This window comes from Helicoverpa armigera, chromosome 1 (genome assembly GCF_030705265.1).
Source record: "Helicoverpa armigera isolate CAAS_96S chromosome 1, ASM3070526v1, whole genome shotgun sequence".
In the NCBI taxonomy this organism is placed as follows: domain Eukaryota; kingdom Metazoa; phylum Arthropoda; class Insecta; order Lepidoptera; family Noctuidae; genus Helicoverpa; species Helicoverpa armigera.
In genome coordinates this window covers 2,709,805-2,733,810 of record NC_087120.1, presented here as the reverse complement: position 1 = coordinate 2,733,810, position 24,006 = coordinate 2,709,805, and the positions used below count along the sequence as shown (strand labels likewise).

The window sequence follows — 24,006 nt, the reverse complement described above, 5'->3', positions numbered from 1 at the left end:
ATTCCATAACCGGCACGCGCATCTAAGGCGCCAAAAGGGGTCGGAGCGTCTGAGCGGGGCGAGGATAACAATACGCGCGCTAGCTTATAACTAAAAGTCGTAAGCGACAAAATGGTTTTGTAATTTTAATATTTAGAAATGATAATTTAATAAAAATTCCTACTACCATTTTAAAGAGTATGTATATACTCAACTACTAAAAAAGTTAAGAGGCTTAAATCGGTCCCGTTTGCCCATAATATGTGAATCTCTTTTTAAAAAGAGGTATGTTTGATATATTTTTCTCTGTTATAAAAGTTACCTAATCATGTTTCTACAACTAACAAAATAAGGCTTATATCATGAACTTTCAGGTAACCAAGTTGTATTTTGATCCGTTTTGTATTTACTGAGAAAAATTGAAATCCTTGGCGCCAAAAATTCCAATTCGTCCTCTTAAACGACACACAGCGCCATCTACAGTCCATCCATCAAGCAAACAATATTTTTGTTTTCCCTCGGGAATATCTATTTTTTTCGGGATAAAAAGTACCCTATTATTTAATCCGGACTTCTAACTTTACGTCTGCAAAATTTCAAAGCAATCGGTTCAGTAGTTACGGCGTGAAAGCGGAACAAACAAACAAACAAACAAACAAACTCACTTTCCGATTTATAATATTAGTAAGGATGTATTTCTAGATTAAGTGAACTCCTATGATTATTCTATTTTTAAGATTTATTTACTGCTATTAGGTACAACTGAGCTATTTGAATTTGTACATTGTTGAACAATTTTTTAATAAATTTATTTTATTTTATTATTTTATAATGTAAGGAAATAAATGAATGAAACAAGTGTAACTCGTCATAAAATTTATTTGAAAATTCCCAATACCCCGAGGTCCTAACTGTGGACTATCATACTTATAGGCAACGCTGAATAAATCTTTACAAGTAATACTTTTATAATATATCTATAACTATTGTCAGTAAGATCGATTTACATGTCGATAGAATTTTCACTCGACGTGATTCATAAATGGAGTCTCTGATGAGACATAACCAGCAGCAGAAATAACATCAATTCCCATATATTTTTGGTTTATTTGTACTTATAATAATAGCCTAATCGCAAGCAAATCCAGTTTCGACTAGAACAACAAACTTAGATTTAAAGTCTAAAAATGAGTTTTCAAATAATTAGTACTAAGCCACAAGTTTTAGTTGCTTATAGTGCAATGTAATTTAATACACATATAAGACAAACCCCGACATAACTGGGTGCATTTTTATCTTTCTTAATTCCTATACAAATCATAATAAATACAAAATCGCAAACCCTACATACAAATAGTTATTTACTTTTCCATAGTTTATTTTTAAATGTGACATGTAAACCGACCTTCATAGAATAACCTAACAGAAAAAAAAAACAAAAACTTAACTTTTCTTACTTTGCAATGAAAACAAAGTTACGTCATACGAGTAAAAAAGTAATAAATAAAATGCACAGAAAATAAATTACAATAGAACAAAAACAAATTACTTCATTTATAGGTAATTATTATAATCTTCACACGTGTTGTTTCCTTTCCTGCAATAAATAGTTTTAATTAGAAAATAATATTTTTATATAATTAGTCGCATCGCCAGCTTTCGCAGAGCACAGAGTAAATGGGTACCCAAAGTCGCGGTGCTAAGTTTGAAGGAGGGAAGCCGATTGATTCTTAGATACAGAAATATGTAGTCAAGTGGTCCATCGGTCATATCTTCTAAAACTCTTGAGAATAGAAATCCATAAATAATGCACTTTAGAGACGCATTGAAAAAACGCAAATTTTCTTTGAAATTGATATTTTCTACAGACCGATGAACTACTTGATGGAATAAAAGCCAAATCAACCAACTTCTTTCCAACACCCATGATGCTAAACCAACTTACATAATCATACCGACCCAGCTCCTCAGTCTTGTCTCGGAACCGACGGGTACCTCCTGTAAGTCAGCGATTTTCTTGGAGACGCACTGTAAGCTCTGACACCAGCGTAAAACTTTCCTTTCTGCGTTATAACCTCAAGTCTTGCCGACGCTTCAGCCCTTCCGAATTCATTTTCAATAGTAATCCTATATACTCCAACATCTTCTATCGTAACTTGTTCAATTTCTAGAATTCTTAATAGTTCGTCTTTTTCCTTGATGGTGAATCTTGCAGAAGGTGTGATGATTATCCCGTCTTTGTCCCAGGTAGCCCAGGGTGCGGGCTGGCCCTTGACTGCGCATTTGAAGGTAACATTTTCACCCTCTTCCACGACCTTATTGAAGGGGTATGTGTAGAAAGAGGGGGCCATTTGTCTGGTGGGGCTGCAGAGACGGCGGGTGTCAGGACCTGCGAAAGTGGACGAATGGACTATTGATTAAGCGTCGTATTAATGTCGGAAAAGAGCGTACACTTTCTATTATTGTTTGAGTACCGAATAAAGAATCCAGTAGATAAAAAATTTTAAGAGCCATCTCTTCTACCAACGGTTCCAATTTGTTGTCATCTTATTGAGTTTTTGGGGATGATTTTTGCTCTGATGGTAATTAAAAAGTAGTGCGCTCATCATCTACAAAATTTACAAAGCGAACATTTCGTTACCCAGAACTTTGTCCTAACGGTCGTGGCTTTGGAAAACTTACCAGGAGTTCTGGAGACGGATCTGGCAGGCGTACTCCTCGGGGTGGACCGAGGCGTGGAGGCTGCTGAGAGCAACGCTGGCGGTCTACGTAGACGCTGACTCAGGGTGTTCGGCTCACCAGGAGCTGATGAGTGGATAATAGCGTCATGGATATAGTTGGTCAACTTTTTTAAAAGATAAACTCTACAAAGGTAAAATTGTTATTTCGCTTCAACAGTACTAACATAAATTTTGCATTACCTTATCAGTTTTTAATTAAATAAGTTTTACCAAAATACGTAGATTTTTGATCTAGGCTTAGGTTGTTTAGTTAATGATGATATAAGTGTTCCAGCGGTTTTTATAGAAGTCAATCCAAACTGACTCTATCGCTTTCGCATCGCAACCGTGTGAAAATCACTTTGGAATACTGATAAGAATAATCCAAGACTTAGTCAGGTGGCTGGATCAAGGGACTGCTACAGAAGGCAGTACTCCTTGATACGGCGCGTATTCTGAGGAGGTTTCTGTCTCTGAGACCAGACCACTTGGACCACTTGGACCCTGTGCCCGATATCAGTGGCCACTTATTTTATATTTTAAAATCTTTTTTATACTTATAACGAATGCAGATCCAAGACTTACGGTAAACAACGAGGCAGGCACTAGAGGTTGCCTTGCCAAGGTTGTTAGAAGCCTCGCAAGAGTACGTTCCCTCGTCCTCCGCCGTCACTTGTTTGATCTTGAGCCGAGCGGCGCCCTCTTCAAACGTCGACTCGAAGTCATCGCAGTCTCGGATTAACTGGAATAAGTCATTAGAATCAAGTCAGCCCTTCTCAGAAATCTTCTTCATACGTAGAATTCAAGGATATCTTAGACACCAATGACTGTGTTTCGGATGGCACGTTAAACTGTGTGTAGGTCCCGGCTGTCATTGAACATCCTTGGCAGTCGTTACGGTTAGTCAGAAGCCAGTAAGTCTGACAGTCTAACCAAGGGGTATTGGGTTCTGGGGTGGACCTGAGAGTGGCGGTGGCTAGGCTGAAAGCCAAAAACACCACCCCAGGGCCTGACGGCCTGCCTGGCAAGGCCTGGGTCCTGGCCCTTGAGGCTCTCGGGCCTCGACTTAGGGGGCTTCTCAGCGCATGCTTGGAGAGGGGCCAGTTCCCACTTCGTTGGAAGACAGGGAAACTGGTCCTCATACGGAAGCCGGGGCGCCCTGTGGACTCTCCGTCCGCATACCGGCCTATCGTGTTGCTCGACGAGGTGGGCAAGCTCTTTGAGCGAGTTGTCGCACACCGCCTCGTCGCGCACCTTGGGGGGATAGGGCCGGACCTTGCGGACCACCAGTTTGGTTTCCGCAAGGGGCGCTCAACGGTGGACGCCATCATGCGCGTGAGAGCTCACGACGGGGATGCTGTGTCCGGGGGTCGTCTTGGCGGTGTCTCTTGACATCGCCAACGCCTTCAACACCCTTCCCTGGAGTTGCATTAGGGAGGCACTCCGGTATCACCGGGTGCCGACCTACCTTCGTCGCGTGGTCGAGGCCTATCTGTCGGATAGGTCCATCATCTACCCTGGTCACAACGGGGAATGGAACCGGCGAGAAATGTCGTGCGGTGTTCCGCAGGGGTCGGTACTGGGGCCGCTCTTGTGGAACATCGGCTACGACTGGGTGCTGCGCGCCGACCTCCCTAGCGGCGTCAGCGTGGTCTGCTACGCTGACGACACGCTGGTTCTGGCACAAGGGAGGTCGCACCAGGAGGCGGCCGACATAATGACGCGCGGGGTTGCGACAGTCATCGAGAGGATCCAGCTGCTGGGCCTGGAGGTGGCCTTGCACAAATCCGAGGCCATGTGCTTTCATGGGCTTCGGAACGCGCCACCTTCAGGCTCCCAGGTCACGGTGGGGGGGGTTGCCATCGGCGTCGAGAGGGCGATGAAGTACCTAGGACTCGTCCTCGACGGCCGGTGGAACTTCGTCGAACATTTCCGACGTTTGGGCCCCAAACTGGAGAAGACAGGTGCTGCCTTCAAGCGGCTCCTGCCCAACCTGGGAGGCCCAAACGCCCCCTGCCGTAAACTCTACGCGGGAGTCTTGCGGTCCATGGCCCTTTACGGGGCCCCGGTATGGGCACGTTCGGTACGGCCGCGGGCTGTACACTACCTGAACGTGCCCCAAAGGGTGATAGCCATTAGGCTAATCCGGGGGTACCGCACGATTTCCCGCGAAGCAGCTGGCCTACTTGCTGGACTGCCACCGTGGGATCTGGAGGCGAGGGTCTTCTTGCGCCTGTACGACTGGCGCGAGGAGGCTCAGCGCCGGGGAGAAACCCCGTTGCCGCGGCAAGTTGTCGCGCAGCGGGCGGAGCTCCGGCGCGATCTCATGGTGGCCTGGAGGGGCGACTGTCGCAACCCAGTGCAGGGCACGCCACCATCGTGGCGGTAAGTCCCTCTTTGAGGAGTGGCTCGGGAGGAGTCACGGCGCCCTCACGTACCGCATGACGCAGGTCCTCACCGGACACGGTTTTTCAGGAGGTACCTGCACCGCATCGGTCGTGAGGAGGCGCCCGGTGTCACCATTGTGCGGACAGCCCCGAGGACACGGTGGACCACACAGTCCAGGTGTGCCCCGCATGGGAGGGCACCGCCGGGTCCTCGTTGAGGCTTTGGGCGGCGACCTCTCGCGTCCGGCCCTGGTTCAGGCCATGGTCCGGGGCGAGGGAATGGGATGCCGTCGCCTCCTTCTGCGAAGCGGTCATGCTCGAGAAGGAGGAGGCGGAACGCCAGAGAGTTCGCACCTCTCATCCCGGCCGCCGCGCTGGACCAGGTAGACACCATGGGCGCCGGGTGTCGCGAGATGACTCCCGGCCACCGTAGGCGTGGGTCTGTGGGCGGTGAGTTCGGGTGGCTCATCGTCCCTCTGTCTTTCTAGACGACAGACCCGTGTCGACGGCGCGCGTTGTTCCACGCGCTCCTCAAAGAGATGTCAGCAACCCCAGCGGGGCCCAGCAGGGCCAAGGCCTGCCGGGGCTGCGGGTTGTTCGAAAGAGATACCGCGGCCCTGGTACATAAAAGGCCTATGACGGAACACGACGATTTTAGTCAGTAAGAGTCTGACACTCCCTCACCGCTGCTAACCCACAGCGGGAGGGGTCATTTGATGATTTTACGTCGATAAAAAAGGGGGTATTGGGTTGCCCGGGTAACTGGGTTGAGGGGGTCAGATAGGGCAGTCGCTCCTTGTAAAGCACTGGTACTCAGTTACATCCGGTTAAACTGGTAGCCGACCCCAACATAGTTGGGAAAAAGGCTCGGAGGATGATGATGATATGATATAGAATTCCTGCTTCCGACCTCTTTTAACATCCCTGGAACGATAGGTCCAACGTCACCCCGACAAAAGCCTGAGTCTATGTTTCGCACATCATCATCATCATCATCACCATCAGCCTATCGCAGTCCACTGCTGGACATAGGCCTCCCCCTTAGATCTCTATAGATATGTTGGAAGCAACCTGCATCCAGCGTCTTCCGGCGACCTTTATAAGGTCGTCTGTCTACCTTCTTGGTGGACGTCCTACGCTATGGCAATACTAACCTCATTATAGTGGAACCACTTGATATCAGGCTCGGGGTTGCCAGTGACGTGACACTCGAACTCCACCGCATCTCCGTCGTATGACAGCAAATCTGTCAGCTCCCTCTCGAAACGGGGGATCACTTCCACTCGCCTGGAAAGGGGTTTTACTAATGCACTTCTAGAGTAGTATTAAAACTTAAAAAAAACGTGTTTGATACTAGCTGACGAAAGGCCCAAGCTGCACTACTGGTGCCCGATTCTCCTAATTTTACTTAAGCGTCATACGATTCACGTTCGACTGAGATCCAATCCCGACTCAAATACGATTGAAGCGTATGTGGCATTCCGCTATTTTTTCTTTGAAATAAACGTTTTTATCCTTTTCTGTCATTCAATAATGAATCATTTTGTCTGCAAATGATTTACGATTGCAATATGATTGTAGAGCAAACTACCATATAGACCAAAATCACCAAAATAGCAGACCAATCGCAAACCAATCGAATGTCTACGATGAATACGATTGATCTTAAGATCTTAATTTAAATTAGTAGCAGAATGCCCGATATGGTTAAAACTGCTATTGCAATCATATTGCGATTCAATTTCTATTCGATTTTGACACTATTAACTTAGGAGAATCGGGCTCCTGGTCGATTGCATGCAGTCGCTGCAAGTGAGGCAGCGGCAGTCGGCAGCCAGCATTGAAAACGTAACTTTAGGCCGTAAAAATATGTAGGCTGTGTCTCATGAAACGCCAGCGGTTTACCGTATTTACCAGCATCAAAAGGGTAAGCTACGACTGTGAATTTTGAAGAATTGTTAAGAAGATTGTCTGGACGAATTCCTGGTAGAAAGTTCGTCGGCGTTTTGAAAAGTTTTCAAGTGATTTTCAGAAAACTGGTGATGCAGTTTTAATAACTGGTGATTGTGTCTTTCTGTTCTTGAGGTGGTGACCTAGCGGGTAAAGAGCCAACCTCTCGAGATTGAGGGCGTGAGTTCGATTCCAGGTCAGGAATTTTTTTACAAAAGAGTTTATTTTATTTGAGTTTGTTTACTTACCCGTATCTGACGTTATGTGTATCGTCTGTCGATGATGGATCTGAAAACATAATTCAAACTTAAGTAAATACTACTTATTGACACGCAAAAACTCTTAAATATGGTAACCATCCAAATGACCCGTTGTTCCATTATTAAAACGATAATCATGATAAAGTAGGTAATCTATAAGTTAATCATCATCTTCATCTCAGCCATAGGACATCCACTGATGAACATAGGCCTCCCAATACCTGATCCTCCTCCACAGATACCTGTTGGAGGTGACCTGCATCTATAAGTTAATAATTCGCTTATTTCAGAGTGTGTTCGAGGACGAAAGAGGAGGACTAACAAACACACATTTGTACATACATACATACAAACTTTCGCATTTATAATATTAGTGAGGTTTTACCTTTAGCCTTAATCTGCAGTGATATAATCGCCTTAGCCTCTCCATGCACATTCCTGGCGACTACGGAGTAAGCTCCAGTGTAATCGAGCTTAGCGTGGGGAATCTCGAACCGATATTCAGGTCCGTCTCCAACGCGCTTGAAATGTGTTGCGTCGCGGTAGTAGTCCGGCTGAAATGACCATGAAAAGTCACATGAAAGAAAGAAAAACGAAAATACATTTTACACACTTAAAATTAGGCACATTATACAGAAATAATATATGAAGGGAAAAATACGCGTCTTAAAGCGCGCAATACGGCCCTCGCTCAGCATAATGCTGCGACCCGGAACAAGACGGAGAACCAGCGATGACGTCTATCGGTGATGCTGATTATATTAATTAAAATAAATAGATTATAGACAAACTTGGCCCAGGACAGTCCCCACAACGCCCACCCTTCATCTTTTCCTTTTAGCTTTTGCTGGGAAGAAGTGACGCAACAAACTCCCCAGCAACACATGTCTGTCTGTAGGTTACAAGAATAGGCCGAACAAAGTATTTTTTTAATGACGTCAAAAATCATCAAATGACCTCTTCCGCTGTGAGTTAGCAGCGGTGTGGGAGTGCCAGACTCTTCGTGACTAAAAACCGTCGTGTTCCGTCGTAGGCCTTTTATGTACCAGGGCCGCCGCAGTAACTCTTTCGAGCAATCCCGCAGCCCAAACAATCCCGCAGCCTGTCCGAACAAAGCCTAAGGTTGGTTTGGTTAGGTGAGCCCGTTCTTGAGTTATATACGTATATGGTAAATAAAGTAATACTCAAAAATATCCTGTTACCTTTAAGAAGTCACGTAACCAGTACACATCAGGTTTGGGATCCCCAATCACCTCGCACGCGATGATGACTGTGTCACCCTCCCTTGCTTCGCTGGAGCGCGGCTTTCGGACGAACATCGGTTCTTTTGAGTACCTGCAATACGCATAAACTTTGTTTAAACTTAACTGTTGAGTATTAATAGAATCTTAGTAGAAAGTGCAACTGTACGAAACAGTACAGAAATTATGTGACTGAACATAAAAAGTTTATGTTGACGGAGCTACTCTTACAAGTCATAATTGCATCAGCGAATTAATATAATATGTATATGTTTTCCAAGACATTGTGTGTTTGCCAATACTGTAGCTGAAACTGTCTATTATAATTCCTACAATCTACCTTTACTAACACTGTGTTAGTGTAGGTACTGATTTGTATTAAAAATATTTCAAGTCTATTATTATACAGTGAGGACTTATAATTGGCATTCTGCCGTCTGCGCTTAAAATTGAACTTAGAGGTAGTTATAAGTTCAATTTTAAGCTTATGACTTCTTTTGAAAATTTGTATATGTAATGTCAGTCTTCCATAATTGAATTGTTAATTTTAGAGTTCTACTTACTTCAATGCGCAAGCTGTATTGTACTCTTCGAAGTGACTTACCGTTCATCAGGTGCATTAATCACGACTGGCGGCGTCCTCTTCTCTCGAGGCTGTGCGCCAGCCACTACTTCCACCTTCCCCGACGTTGAGGCTCTCCCCACCTCATTAGAAGCGGTACAGGTGTACACTCCTGCATCTCTGCACGTGACGAATGCGAGAGCCAGTTCTATCTGTCCGTCACGGTCTAGGGTCATGATGGCGCGGCGGCTTGGACGGAGCCTGACGCCATCGCGGTACCAAGTCACGCCAACGGACGGGTAGGCTTCTACCACGGCTGATATTCGGAGCTCGTCACCTGTGAATGAAGATTGGTTGTTTTAGCTATGATAGAAGTTATGATAGTAAGTTATGATAGAAGCTGATTAAAGCGTGGTTATTTGTCGACTGTTTTAAAAATGTGAGGCTTGATTCTGAAGGCTTGTCCTTTTAAACTTCCCAAAAAGTGTTTGCAAACATAACAAATTCACAATTGCAAGCGACACTCTCATCCCGAACAATTTCAGTTGTTTATTGTTTTTTTTTTGTTCACCATTGGACCATCCATTAACTACAGTTAACTAATGTATTAAAAAAACTTTTTAATGCTTCTTTATGTTCATAAAAGTACCTTCACGCAATCTGTAGAGAGGCTCAAGTCCACAGCAGAACTCGGGAGCCACGTATGCCCTGATGCCCTTGTCTACCACCAGGCTACATCGGCAGCTGACTGCTCCACTGCTGTTCCTGGCCATGGCCTCATACACCCCTCCATCTTCTAGAGTCGTGGGGGCTATTTCGAGCGTATGGAAGTGTTCGTCCTGGTAGACACTGCGGCGACCTTGAAAATGTGGAATTTCATATTAGAATGTTTTTCGAGAAAGATAGAGCTGTTTATTTTGTGTTCGTCCTTTAAATGGTATCAAACTGTCGCGTTTGTTTCCCTATAGTTTTTATACCGTGACAATCATAAATGTGTGAGCTCTTGGCAGCTAAGAAGCGTATATGTTTCAGGATTTAAATTCAAGATTTTAACTTTATTTGAATCATTTATCAAAGTAAAGGTATTCTTTTTTCAACAAAAAAGTAAGTGGTTTAAAGGTATATATACCTCTAGATATGAGCTACAGTAGTTACAAAGACATGGTAGTTGATTGCAGATCAGGCAAGCACCGATGAAACTTTTCTAAGTTTACCAAGGGCTGCTTAAAAGGTGAAGGAAAACATCTCGAGGAAACCTGGACCATTGAAATCACAAACCCGCATTGTGCAAGCGTGGTGATTAACGCTGAATCCTTCTTTGTGTGAAAGGCAGCCTGTGCCCAGCAGTGGGATGCATAAAAAACTGTCGTACTTACTGTCAAGCACCAAATGCTCTCCATCCTTGAACCAGTTGAGGGTCGGCGGTGGGTTGCCGACGACCTGGCACGTCAGTCGCACGGGGTACGTGGCCTGCACGCGACGGTCTCGGAGCCGCATCGTGAACTGGGGAGGGTAGTCGCCTTCTGCATCTTGGGAACGCTCCCTGGAAAAGGATTGGGTGTTTTGTTAGTTCTAGTTATTTTTAAGGTATTATCATACATACCTACTTCTATTTAGTAAAAGTTAGAGTAATTTTTTGTATAATAGATAGACATGTGAAAGCTCTTTAGAAACGCATGGTTTCAAAGAAAACTTTCTAGCCCTTTCTCTATTGCGTCATTTGGAAACATTCGTTGTCCAAAAAGCGTACAAATTTGGAGTATATATTAAAAAAAAAACAAAAAGTCAAGTTCATTAATAATGAAAAATAAATATTTTGAACATGAGGAGGCAATATCAGTATACTAAAACATACAAGAATTTTACGAAGTGCTATAAACAATAAAGATGCATAGCAAAAATAATCAGTTCTGATGTAGGTACATACATGATAGATATCGTACTAAACACACACTCTTCCTATGTATAATCGAAATGAAATTCGTAAATGAAATTCCCAAAAATAACACCGTAATTCCTATCAATATAAATGACTAATATACATATTATAATGATCAGCAGGCTCACCTCTTAAGCTTAGCATCAGCTTCCCATATGAGTCTGTCTGTCACGACGGCCAGTCTCGCATACGTCGACGCTCTGCCGTGGACATTGGACGCCTCGCAGCTGTATCTCGCCTCATCTTCAATACAAATGTCCTTGATCGTCAACGAACAGTCTTGACCGTTGTACAGAGTCGTCATCCGGCTCTCTTCCTCAATCTCGTGCCCATTCTTCATCCAAACTATTTCAGGCACCGGCTTGCCCTTCACACTGCAGCTTAAGTTCGCCGTCTCGCCCGCTAACACCTTCAGTTGTCCTGGCAAGATCTCCACAAACTCCGGTCGGTCTCCAGCTAGGCCAACGCCAAATGGTGTTGATGTTTGCACCGATTCTCCCCACCCGTATCTGTTTCTAGGAGTCACTCGGAAGTGGTATTCTTCGCCTTGTTTTAGGTTGAAAGCGTCGAACGAGTTTAAGGGGGTTATGCCGAGTTCAACCCAGCGGGCTCCACCTTCTTTGCCGAGAAGCCAGCTTTCTATCTTGTAGGCGAGCACTGGGGCGGTGTCGCGGGGGTCGGCTTTCGGCCAGGCGAGAGAGACCCAGTTGTTGCCTCCGTCCACGACGCTCGGCTCACCCGGGATGCGGTCCGGCACGGCTAAAACGAGAACCGATGCGGCACTGACCTTAAAGAATACTTGACGTGATGCCAGCCGACACTGCCAGATGACTTATTGTATTGATTTGAGATTGATCGCGCCAGAATTGGCAGGTTAGGTTAAATATAAATAGTGGGGATGATCTAATGATTTGTTGCTGAGTGCTCAGCGTTACCGCCACGGTAATGATGACTGACTGGCGGTAGGCGTGTTAACGGGTTTGTTATCACGCTTGAGTTGTGTAACATCTGAGCCACGATCTGAGCTCACTGGCAGGTTTAACGGCCGGCATATACGCAAGTATTCATTCGAGGACAGATATGCGGTAGTCAAGTTTAAAGATTTAGAGTAGCACCCGCACAATGCAAACTGTCAGTCGATAGTAGACGCGATGGTTGGGAAACATTCTTTATAAAGAATAGGTACCTTGATTCCCATCAAACATTTCAGTTGTTCTAATACCGGCTAAATAGCAGATCTTCGTAATGTGCGCACTACGATTCATCTTTATACTGATTTATGAGCCCAAACGAACTATCGGCCAACTAAAAGTTTGCTGTGTGCCTACCGTCAAAAAAACATCTTGAGGACTTATGAGAATACTTACATTTGTACTTCCTTTCAGAAATTGACAAAGCCGAATCATCCAAAGGATATGTCCAGTCTGATATTAAGTTTTCGGACGAAGCTCGCTGTCTTACCTGAGGATAGAATATCAGCAGAATATGAATATGAAGAAAAAATACATACGAGTTTAGTTAGCAAGATATCTTGAGATACCATGAGTTATTAAAGATAGGGAATAACAGTTTTGTTAAAGCTAACATTGCAAGCGTTGCCTTCACTTGGACTACTATTCAACTCTCATTTCACCTAATGATCAATAATATTCAGGATACACCCCACAAGACACATATGAATGAAACTCACCACAACAGTGACGAACGCACGGTCGCATCCATACGCGTTCCTCGCAAGAATGCAATAAGTACCAGCGTCAGAAACCACGGATCTCTTCAACGTGAACTTGACGTAATCATCAGACGTCATCTTGCAGACTCGCTGGCTGGTCGTGATGTCCCGAATGCCTTTCATGAATACCACTGTGGAATTTGACAATGGAAATACTTAGATGATGGTTGTTTGTACTTACTAGTCAACGTATAGTGAGACAATGTTATTGAGAGACCTACATTTTTATTAATTGATCATTTCAAGCGCAAAGGTGGAGCAAAGAGGAGGAAATATGCCATAATAAAATCAGATTGAATCGAAAACTCAACCTTTCTATTAATACTTGTAAAACAAAGTGAAAAAAAAAACTTGAAAAAGTGGCTACGAAATTCAATTTTGTTTTTGCAGTTGCATGTGAAGAAATAAGGAACAATTCTTACCCTTAGGCTTAGGCTCGCCTTGAACCCTGAATGAAATATTGACATCTTCGCCAACAGATATGAGAATATCCTTATCAGGCCTGCCGGCAATGATAGCAGGCTTGCCTTCGTGTTCTGTGGGAGGTACCACGGTGATCGCAGCATTCATATCAACGTTACCATGAGTACTCCACGCTCTGCATGTGTATAGACCGGATTCCTTTTCAGTGACATCCGAAAGAGCGAGAGTATAAAGACCCTGTTCGACAAATGTTCTTGCGTTCCTATAGACTTCAGTGACGGAGCGACCTTCTCGGAGCCATTCTACCCTGGTAGGGCAGCCTCGGATTTCTACCTGCAGGCCTATAGTGCCCCCTTTGACGACCTTGTAGTCTGATAGAACGTTAGTGAAATGAGGTCTTCGTGACTCCAAAGCTTGGCGGTTGAAGTGAGATCGTTCTCGCGTGGCCAAGTTTGGACTGAGGCGATTTTCTTTACCTGAAATTGAATGATGAGTAGTTTACACAGCTGTGTTTTGAGTTCAACAAGATTTTGTAAATTACTTTATTCAATACAAGTTCAATATAAGTTCTGCTATTGTTCTCTAACATTAGTCATTAACGGCTGTTCCCAATATTCTATTCCATATCTAACCATTGATTTGTTTTTTAGGGATATCATTTTGACATTAGCCCCATATAAGTAACGACAATAGATATAAAATATCGGGAACGGCCATGAATAAGCCGTCATTAGCACATGTTACTCACCAGTAAAGCTAACAATATGTGTGATCTGATCCGTCCACACTGAGTTCTCAGCTTTGCACGTGTACTTCCCACTGTCTTCTGGAGTCGGCGAGCTGACACACAGTCTGCAGACGCCATCAGCGAGGTAGTAGGCTTGATACCTCTCGTTAGTAGTGATGGCTTTGTCGTCTTTAAGCCAGGTGATCGTAGGAAGCGGCTGCCCACGGATTCGGCATTCTAGGACCAGCTCGTTTTCGGCCAAGTGATATGTATCTGTAGTAAAAACATCGAGTATGTTTAGATTATCTGAATAAATATAAAATGAATTGCTACTCGTTAGTCTTCGAGAATGACTGGACCGATTTGGTTTATTTTGGTTTTATAATATTTTTTAGAAGTCTAGGGAAGGTTTAAACGTTAGTTTGATGGGTCAGATGAGATGAGGATAATAAATTAGTAGTTTAGAAAACCTGAAACGCTTTTATAAACGCACGTTCAAAGTTCATTACAAGACCTTTCGAACAAGTCCAAACACGGCATAATATATGAAAGAACATTTCTCAATAATGTCATCAGCCATGTTACAAAACATTAACGATATCAATTTTATTCACGAACTTATTTGTTTGGTCCGTGTCCTCAAGATTGTGTTGTACAATCACTAGCTAGCTGGCTGGTTACGTTACAAACAGCTGAACCAGTCTCACACATATTGGTAAAATAAGTAGGGCTTTCTGTAGTGCTATCAAAATGCTGGCAGAATGGCAGCAAATAGCACTTACGTGATGGAGGTTCCAGTACTTTTAAATGTTACTGCTTGCGTACTTCATTTATTTATTTATTTATTCAGGCAAATCAACAACAACTTACAAAACAAATATAGTTGCTTAGTTTCATACGTACGTATGTACTAACAGGTATGCACACCATTTACAATAAGTAACAGAGAACAATACTTAATTTATAACATTATTAAAAGTAAATAAAAAATATTTTTCCTTTAATTCCTTTATCGAATAAGAGATGGCGTTAGTGTCATGGGCTTGGAACATTGAGATAGGAATATATGAAAGAACTTCGGTGACTCACGCGAGGTCACGACCTTCCGGGCCTTACGAATTTATCCTTATTACCAATTCGGGTATTATGTTGTGAGTCACCCTCGGTTATATTTTGCTGAAAATTCGGGGAAATGGAAGATTATATCGATCCTTTGGTAGCTGGTTCACTGTAGTGTTATTGATGTAAAAAGTTTCAATTTAGTCACCTATGTAACTTTATATTGGAAACTAAGTACTAACAGCCTTATTTATTAAAATCCCTAATCACCTTCTAAGCAATATTTTAACTAATCACTACTTAAGACTTTAAGTTAGTTAAGACATGATTAAGCAACGTTTATAAGTAAGGCTGTAAGTAATTAAACCAACTTTTAAGAACCGTCATGAAAATTGGCAGCTATAAGTAATTTTGATATTATGACAAAACAATCTGATGATAGAGCCGGAAAATATGAACCGGAACTTCATGATGGTACATCGTATCTTATGTGTTTGGGTTTATTAGAAAAGTCTTGTAATTAAATGATTTTCACGCGCATTTCTAAAAGCGTGTCTTTCGTTTTTTTTTTAATTCATACATATTAAAGACTGTTTACATAGTCACTGTTTGGATGAGTACCTTCAAACAGAGAAATACAGAGATTGATGTGTAGTTATACATATGTACGTTAATCATAGATCAATCTTGTTTAAAGACTTTGGTACCAAATAAAGTATTAGTAAGGAAAAATCATTGGAAAACTCACCGCGAATAGATCTAGTGAAGGTCGGTGGGATGGGAGAAGCTTCGAAGCTCGGGTACACCTTCAGGTTGGCAACAGTGTTCACAGATCCATTTTCATTCTCAACCGTGCACGTATACTCAGCAGAATCACTCACAACGGCATTCAAAACTTCAAGTGTAATAAGCCCATCGATAAACTTCGTCCTGTACTTCAATTTGTCATCAAGAAGCACGCCATTTTTGTACCAAGTTATTTTAGGATCAGATGATGACAAGACACTACATGTTAGCTTGACCCTTGAGCCTTCAACGGCAGTTCTGTCGGTAAGGTAAGTAGAAAATACAGGTTTCCTTTTCAGGTCTCTAGACAGCCCGGAGCGCTTTTCCGAAACTAAGCTGCGAGCTTCGCTTAAAGCTTTAGACCTATGTCTCTCAACCCTTTTGTCAGATTCTGTTCTGTCGTACCTTTCAGACCTCCTTTCGTCGCTACTGACAGGTTGCGGTGGCGCTGAAGATCTTAGCTGCGAGTCTAATACCAAAGTCTTAGCTTTGTAAATAGTCCCCCCACTCCTGCCAAGTGACTCTCTTTCTGAGAATCTTTCGTATTCAAAAGTTCTCTCTCTGTAACCGGGTGGTCGTGAGAATTCCATGGTGTAATCTCTGTGGTTGTGGTCCACGAATTTGGTTCGTTCGACGGAACTTTGTCTGGTTGGTTCGTAGTGGTACTCTTTTATGTAATGGTCGTCTACATCAGTTGCGGGCGTCACGTCGCCATTCGTTGTGCGTCTAGGCTTGGAGACTTGTACCTCAGAAGTGGATGACGGCTTCTGTGTATCATCAAATAACTGTTCTTCAATTTGACGTCGCTTTTCTTGTCTTAATCTTCGTTCATTTTCTCTAAGCTCCTGTTCACGTTTATCGATTTCTTCCTGTTCTTTTAGGAATCTAGCTTTTTCTTCTTCCTTCCTCTTCTTAGCTGCTTCTTTACGAGCCTTTTCTAATGCCTCTGATTCTAATTTCATGCGTTCTTCCTCTTCTCTTCCAATCCTTTTCTTCTTCTTTTCTCACTTGTTTTCTTTTCAAATCTTGCCATTCTTTTCTTTTCCCTCTCTTGTTTTTCTTCTTCTTCTTGTTTTAATTTATTTTCTCGTTCTATAGCTTCTAATCTTTCTTTCTCTTTTAATTTTTCTTCATCCTTTTTCTTTTTCTCAGCCGCTTCTTTTTCCTTTAATGCCTTTTCTTCTTGCTCTAGTTTGAATTTTTCTTCTTGTTTTCGTTTCTTTTCGGCAAGTTTAGCCTTCTCTTCTCTTTTCTCAGCATCCTTTTCCTTTTTCCGCTTTTCTTCTTCTTGACGTTCTTTTTCTTTTTTGCTCTCTAGTTCTTTTTCTTTGGCCTCTTTTTCACGTTTTTCCGCTCCAGCTTTTTCTTTGTCGTCTGTGGTATGATCCAGTTTAGATTTTCCTTCTTCTACTTTAGGTAGTTGTTCTTCACCTGCGCTTAGCCTTTTAGGCTTATCAGTTTTCGTTTTTGCTCCATTTTTCTCGTCTTCTTCCTTTTTGCTTTTTGTCACCTTTTTCTTTTCAAGTCCCTCTTTCTTTTTCTTTTCAGTCTCTGAGCTTTCTTTTTCAGCATCCTTAGTTTTTGCGACATCTTCCTGAAGTTTTTCTGTTTCAGTATGTTCAAACTTATCACCGTTAGTGGCTTGTATCTTTGCTGCATCGTCTTTTTCTTTCTTGTCAACTTCCAAATTGGGTTCGGAGTCTTTTTTCTTTTTCTTAGAAGGCCTTTTCTTTTCGGCCCCTCCTTTCTCAAGTTCTTCAGCATCTACTTGCTGTTTCTTGAGTTTCTTAGCCTCAGCTTGTTGTTTCTCAAGATTTTCGGCTTCAAGTCGCTCTTTCTCGAGTTTTTCAGCTTCAAGGCGCTCTTTCTCTAACTTTTCAGCCTCAAGCTTCTGTTTCTCGAGCCTTTCAGCTTCAGCTTGCTCCTTAACGAGTTTTTCAGCCTTTGCTTGCTTCTTGGCAAGCTTTTCAGCTTTCACGCGCTCCTGTTCTTGCTTTTCAATCTCGAGTCGCTGTTGCTCAAGCTTTTCAGCTTCGAGTCTCTCTTTCTCGAGCTTTTCAGCTTCCAATCGTTCTTTCTCTCGCTCTTTAGCCTCGACTCGCTCCTTCTCTTCCTTTTCGGCTTTTAGTTTATCTTTCTCGAGTTTTTCAGCCTCTAGACGTTCCTTTTCGAGCCGTTCAACTTCAGCTTGTTCTTTAGAGAGTTGTTCAGCTTTAACTCTTTCCTTCTCTAGATTTTCAGCTTCTAGGCGTTCCTTCTCTACCTTCTCGGCTTCTAAGCGTTCCTTCTCGAGCTTTTCAGCGTCTAATCGTTCCTTTTCAAGCCGTTCAGCTTCAGCTTGTTCCTTCGCTAATTTTTCAGCCTTTGCTTGTTTCTTTGCGAGTTTTTCAGCTTTAACTCGCTCCTTTTCTTGCTTTTCAGCTTCCAGGTGCTCCTTCTCCGCCTTTTCAGCCTCTAGGCGTTCCTTCTCCCGCTGCTCTTCCTCAACGCGCTCCTTCTCTAGTTTTTCAGCCTCTAGGCGTTCTTTTACAAGCTTTTCAGCTTCCAGGCGCTCTTTCTCTCGTTTTTCAGCTTCAAGTCTCTCTTTCTCGAGCTTTTCAGCTTCAAGTCTCTCCTTTTCAAGCCGTTCAGCTTCTGCTTGTTCCTTAGCGAGTTTTTCAGCCTTTGCTTGTTTTTTAGCTAGCTTTTCAGCTTTCACCCGCTCCTTTTCCAAATTTTCTGCCTCAAGTCGCTCTTTCTGTAACTTTTCAGCTTCAAGTCTCTCCTTCTCGAGCTTTTCAGCTTCTAGTTTGTCCTTCTGTATTTTTTCCGCGTCAACTCTCTCTTTTTCTTGCTTTTCAACCTCAAGTCTCTCCTTCTCGATCTTTTCAGCTTCAAGTCTCTCCTTCTCGATCTTCTCGGCTTCAACTCTCTCCTTCTCGATCTTCTCGGCTTCAACTCTCGCCTTCTCGAGCTTTTCAGCTTCAACTCTCTCCTTCTCAAGCTTTTCAGCTTCAAGACGTTCCTTCTCTAACTTTTCAGCTTCAAGTCTCTCCTTCTCGATCTTTTCAGCTTCAAGTCTCTCCTTCTCGATCTTTTCGGCCTCAAGTCTCTCCTTCTCGATCTTTTCAGCTTCAAGTCTCTCCTTCTCGATTTTTTCAGCTTCAAGCCGTTCCTTCTCTAACTTTTCAGCTTCTAGGCGCTCTTTCTCCACCTGTTCAGTCTCTAGACGTTCCTTCTCGAGCCGTTCAGCTTCAGCTTGTTCCTTAGCGAGTTTGTCAGCCTTTGCCTTTTTCTTAGCGAGCTTTTCAGCTTTCACTCTCTCCTTTTCTATCTTTTCAGCCTCTAGTTGCTCCTTCTCTAACTTTTCAGCTTCTAGGCGGTCCTGCTCTAGTTTTTCAGCTTCCAGGCGCGCCTTCTCTCGCTCCTCAGCCTCAACTCGCTCCTTCTCTAACTTTTCAGCTTCTAGGCGCTCTTTCTCTCGGTTTTCAGCTTCAAGCCTCTCCTTCTCGAGCTTTTCAACCTCAAGTTTTTCCTTCTCAACTCTTTCAGCTTCTTGTTTAGCAAGTTTTTCAGCTGTAACTCGTTCTTTTTCTTGCTCTTCTGCTTCAAGTCGTTCTTTCTCAACTCGTTCAGCTTCTTCTTTAGCGAGTTTTTCAGATTTATTTCGTTCCTTTTCTTGCTCTTCTGCCTCAAGTCGTTCTTTTTCAAGCTTTTCAGCTTCTAATCGTTCCTTCTCAACTCTTTCAGCTTCAGCTTGTTCTTTAGCGAGTTTTTCAGCCTTTGCTTGTTTCTTTGCAAGTTTTTCAGCTTTAACGCGCTCCTTTTCTTGCTTTTCAGCTTCTAGGCGGTCCTTCTCTAACTTTTCAGCTTCTAGGCGATCCTGTTCTAGCTTTTCAGCTTCCAGGCGCGCCTTCTCTTGATTTTCAGCCTCAAGTTTCTCCTTCTCTAACTTTTCAACTTCCAGGCGCGCCTTCTCTCGCTCCTCAGCTTCAACTCGCTCTTTCTCTAACTTTTCAGCTTCTAGGCGCTCTTTCTCTTGGTTTTCAGCGTCAAGCCTCTCCTTATCGAGCTTTTCAGCTTCTAATCGTTCCTTCTCAACTGCTTCAGCTTCTTCTTTAGCGAGTTTTTCAGATTTAACTCGCTCTTCAGCCTCGAGTCGTTCTTTCTCAAGCTTTTCAGCTTCTAAGCGTTCCTTCTCAACTATTTCAGCTTCAGCTTGTTCTTTAGCGAGTTTCTCAGCTTCAATCTGCTCGTTTTCTTGTTTCTTGGCAATCTTTTCAGCCTCAACGCGTTCTTTTTCAAGTTTTTTAGCCTCAGCCTCTGCTTCTGAATGTTTATCAGCTTTGGCCGGTTCCTCAGCGACTTTATCGCCATCTTGTTTTTTATCAGACTCGATTTCATCCTGAGTAAGTACTTTATCTTCAGGAGTAACTTTTTCAAGATTTTCAGTTTCCTCCTGTTTTTTAGAAAGTTGTTCATTCTCTTCTTTTTCTCTAGTGAGGTTTTCTTGCTGAACGAGTTGCTCAGTCTTAACTGGTTCTTTCTTAACTTCTTCAGACTCCGCTTGTTGCAGCTCTTCAGTCTCAGCTCGATCTTTTTCAAAGTCTGTAGCCCCAGACTGTTCCTGAGCTAGTTTTTCAGCTTCAAGACGCTCCTTCTCAGGTTTTTCAGTCACAGCCTGTTGCTCAGCAAGTTTTACAGATTTCTCTTTATCTTTCTCAAGTTTTTCAGCCTCAAGACGTTCTTTCTCAAGCTCTTCTGCCTCAGCCTGTTGGTTAGTATGTTTATCCGCTTTTTCTTGTTCCTTAGCAAGTTTTCCTTCTACACGTTCTTCTTTATCTTTTTCAGCCTCACTAGGCTCTTTCTTAACCTGTTCTGATGTAGCATCTTCTTGTTGCAGTCCTTTGACGTCGGATTGTTGACTTACATCTTCTTCTTCGAGCGCTTTTTTGTCTATCTTAGTTTCATCCTTTTGTTCTTGTTGTTTTTCTGCTGTTTCCTTCTTCGATAGTTTCTTCTTTTCAGAATCTTCTTTGTCTTGCTTAACAACCTCTTCTTTTTTACTTTCAGATTTATCTTCATCTAGAGTTTTCTTATCAATTTTATCTTTTTCAAGTTCCTCATCCTGACGTTTTTGTGTTTTCTCTTCTTCTAAATGTGTTTCGTTCTCTTTTGTTTCTTTTTCCTTTTGTTTTTCGACTTGCTCTTCTTTTTGAAGTTTTTGCTCTGCTTGTTCTTGTTCTGTCACATCTATGTCAGCCTGTTCTATTTCTGTCTTTGAGGCTGAAACTTCATCCTGACTTGTATCAGCCTTTTCAGACTTTTTCTCAGATTCACCAGCATCTTGTTTAACTTCAATATCAATTTGTTTTGATACATCAGCCTTTTCTTCCGACGTTGCTTTCTCGGTGTCCAGCTCTTGAGAAGGTTCTTCTCTATCTGCAGATTCTTTGTGAGAGCTGCTATCCTTCTCTTCAGGTTGGCTCTCTTTGACTTTGTCATGTGCCTCGACCTCTTCTTGTTTCTGTGTAAGCTGTTCATCGAGACTGCCACCACGTTTATCATCTTCTTGTAATTGTTGATTGATACTTTCTTCAGATTCATGCTTGGCACCCTTATCATCCTTACTAGCCTTGTCGTCTTGCTCAAGCTTTGTTTCTTCTTCTTGATCAAGTTGTTGTTCTTGTGTAGCTTGCTCCTTGTCTGATTTTTCAAGAACTTCTTGTGGTTCTGTTTTGAGTTCTTTAATTTCCTGTTGTTTTTCATCCTGTAATGCCTGATCTTTTTCTGGTTCTTTTTCCAGACTTTGTTCAGCTCCTTGATCGGTTTCCTCCGTCTCTGATTGAACTTTTACACTTTCAACTGCCTCTTTGTCAGAAACAATTTCTTCTTTTGAACTTACGTTTTGAGCGTTATCTTCTTGAAGATCGTGCTCGGCTGGTTGTTTTTCTTCTGCTGCCTTTTGAGCGTCATTGCTTATTTCTTCTTCCTCAGAATCTTTTCTTTCTTCTTCAACATCTTCTTGATCTTCTTTTGGCTCTTGTGAAGGTTGCATCGCAGGTCCTTTAGCGCCTAGCCCACTTCCAGGTTTTTCTTTGTTTTCCTTTTCCTCCATTTTCTGCTGAGAAGCACTTTCATCTAGTTCTTGCGTGGGCTCTTTCTGTGCCTTATCTTGCTCTGCTTTCTCTTCAGATAGTTCTTGCTTAACAGCTTCTTCTTTCAATTCTGAACTGGTTGCCTCCTCCAATTCTTTTATTTCTTCCACAGTTGATGTCTGTGTGATTTCCGCTTCTTGGAGGACTTTTTCTGTCTTTTCCACGCTTTGTTCTGGATGCACTTCTTCTTGAAGCTCAGTTTGAGCCGTGAGTTCATCTTCATTTGGTATTACAGCTTCTTGTGCGGCAGATTCCTGACCCATCTTCTCGGTTTCATCTCGTTCAACCGATGTTGTAGCCACTTGTTCATCTTCTTGGGCTGGAGTATCCTGAACTCCGTCTTCTAGTTTCTGTTCAGGTTCTTCACCCTTCAACTCTTGTTCAACAGTTTCATCATTTTCAATTAATTCAGCCTCTTGTTGTTCTGCTTCCTCTTCAATGGAATGAGACGTACCCTCCTCTATCAATTCATCTTTCTGTAAACCAGCAAATTGTATTAAGTTTTGTACAGCAGCTATAGCTAATGATGTGATTTCTTCTACGAATTCCGACGCAACTTGTTCCACGTCAGATTTTGTGTCTGGTTCTTGTATAAGTACTTTCTTGCGAGCCTTTTGTTTCTTTTCAACAGGTTTTTCTTCTGTTTTACTTGTAGTTGGTGTAACGGAGGTGGAATCTTCTCCTTCTTTTACGATTTGTTCTGGTTTTTGATCACCATCCTCTGGTTGCACCACAACAGCAGGTTCACTAGATATTTCCTTAGAAACTGTTGCTTGTTCATCACTTGGCTCTTTTTCTGCCACTTCTGATTTCATTTCCTTCGATTTTTCAATCACTTTCTGTTTTATTAAATCTATAACATCAAAAATTTTCGATGAAACTTCTAGGAATACTGGAATTTTCTCCTTTACCTCTACGGTTGACTTAGTTTCCATGTCAGTAAGATACTTGTTTAAACATTCTAATAGATCATTGACTCGTGTTGTTGTTTCTGGGCCTAACAATGAAGCTTGTGGGACAAGAGTTTCACAAACATTTGATTTTAACTCTTCGAGTATAATCTTTGTGAATGCCGCATCACTTGGCAATCGAGCAGTTTTATCTAAATTAATATAAAACTTGATATCTTCAAAGTGATTCAAAACTTTTCGCAGCGACTTGGAAAATGCTTTCCAGCCTTGTTTGTTAGAATCATCAATTTCTAAAATTCCTGACACATTTTTAATGGAACGCAGTATAGTTTCAGAAGGTTTGCCATAGTTTTCGAACATATATCTTTTTTGTATACTGGATATTGTTCCTCGCATATTCGATATACTGCCATAAACAGAATGTATAGCTGTAAGAATGTGGTCTCTTATTTCAGTACTAAGTTTAACTTCAGCCAAATCTTTCTCAAGAGTGAAAACTTTCTCTTCTAATTGATCTAAACTTTGCACAACATCAACGCCTTTTTCTATCAAAACGTCAGCGTTGCCAACAAAACTGAGTTTAAGTGTTTTGATTGTGTCTTTAAGAATGTTCAAACTGGATACAATACCCGAAAGTCTTTCATCCTTGCTATTGGCATTGGAAGCATCTTCTAATAGTTTAACTGTTTCATCAGTATCGGTGGAACACTTTTCGAGTATAGTTTCGGTTTTGACTTCCACGGTCACTGTTTCAGCGACCTGAGTACTGACATCTTGAGTTTCAGTCATGTTGTTGACTAGCAGTTGTAATGTAGCACAGGCTTCTTGGAGTAATTCAGGTGGACTGTCCTCGTTGATCTGGAGCTGCACACTCCGAACGCTGCACTCTAAATCTTCAAGAGTTTCATTGAGTGTGTCATTTGCTGCTCCGTCATAATCCCGCTTGAGTTTAATAATCACGGTCTGCACCTCATCAAGAACATCTTTTAAAGCTTCGGTTTCTTCAACGTCTCTAACCGTTGCAATATTTATTTTATCTGTTACTTCTTGAAGTAACACTTCCAGTTGTTTCATTGAATTTCCTTCTTCTTCGGCGATTTCAACTGAAATGCAAAAAAAAAATATGTTAGAATGTGTTTTCGATATGCTCTAGTTACCCAAATAAGTGTTTCATTTATCGCTGCCTTATCGCA

At 42.5% G+C, this 24,006-nt stretch overlaps 1 protein-coding gene across 1 annotated transcript in view; it reads right to left on the bottom strand.

Annotated features, from left to right (window-relative positions):
- Positions 1–840: 840 nt before the first annotated feature.
- LOC110377565 (titin homolog) overlaps positions 841–24,006 on the bottom strand; it is a 109,124-nt gene continuing 85,958 nt past the window's right edge. The window contains 18 exon segments of the mRNA XM_064037841.1: positions 841–1,576; positions 1,925–2,368; positions 2,662–2,784; positions 3,285–3,441; positions 6,241–6,373; positions 7,285–7,324; positions 7,682–7,850; positions 8,499–8,631; positions 9,142–9,436; positions 9,749–9,958; positions 10,476–10,642; positions 11,167–11,797; positions 12,406–12,499; positions 12,729–12,901; positions 13,193–13,669; positions 13,942–14,193; positions 15,728–16,757; positions 16,760–23,916. Coding sequence (XP_063893911.1) covers positions 1,947–2,368; positions 2,662–2,784; positions 3,285–3,441; positions 6,241–6,373; positions 7,285–7,324; positions 7,682–7,850; positions 8,499–8,631; positions 9,142–9,436; positions 9,749–9,958; positions 10,476–10,642; positions 11,167–11,797; positions 12,406–12,499; positions 12,729–12,901; positions 13,193–13,669; positions 13,942–14,193; positions 15,728–16,757; positions 16,760–23,916 — 11,663 coding nt within the window. The 3' untranslated portion in view covers positions 841–1,576; positions 1,925–1,946.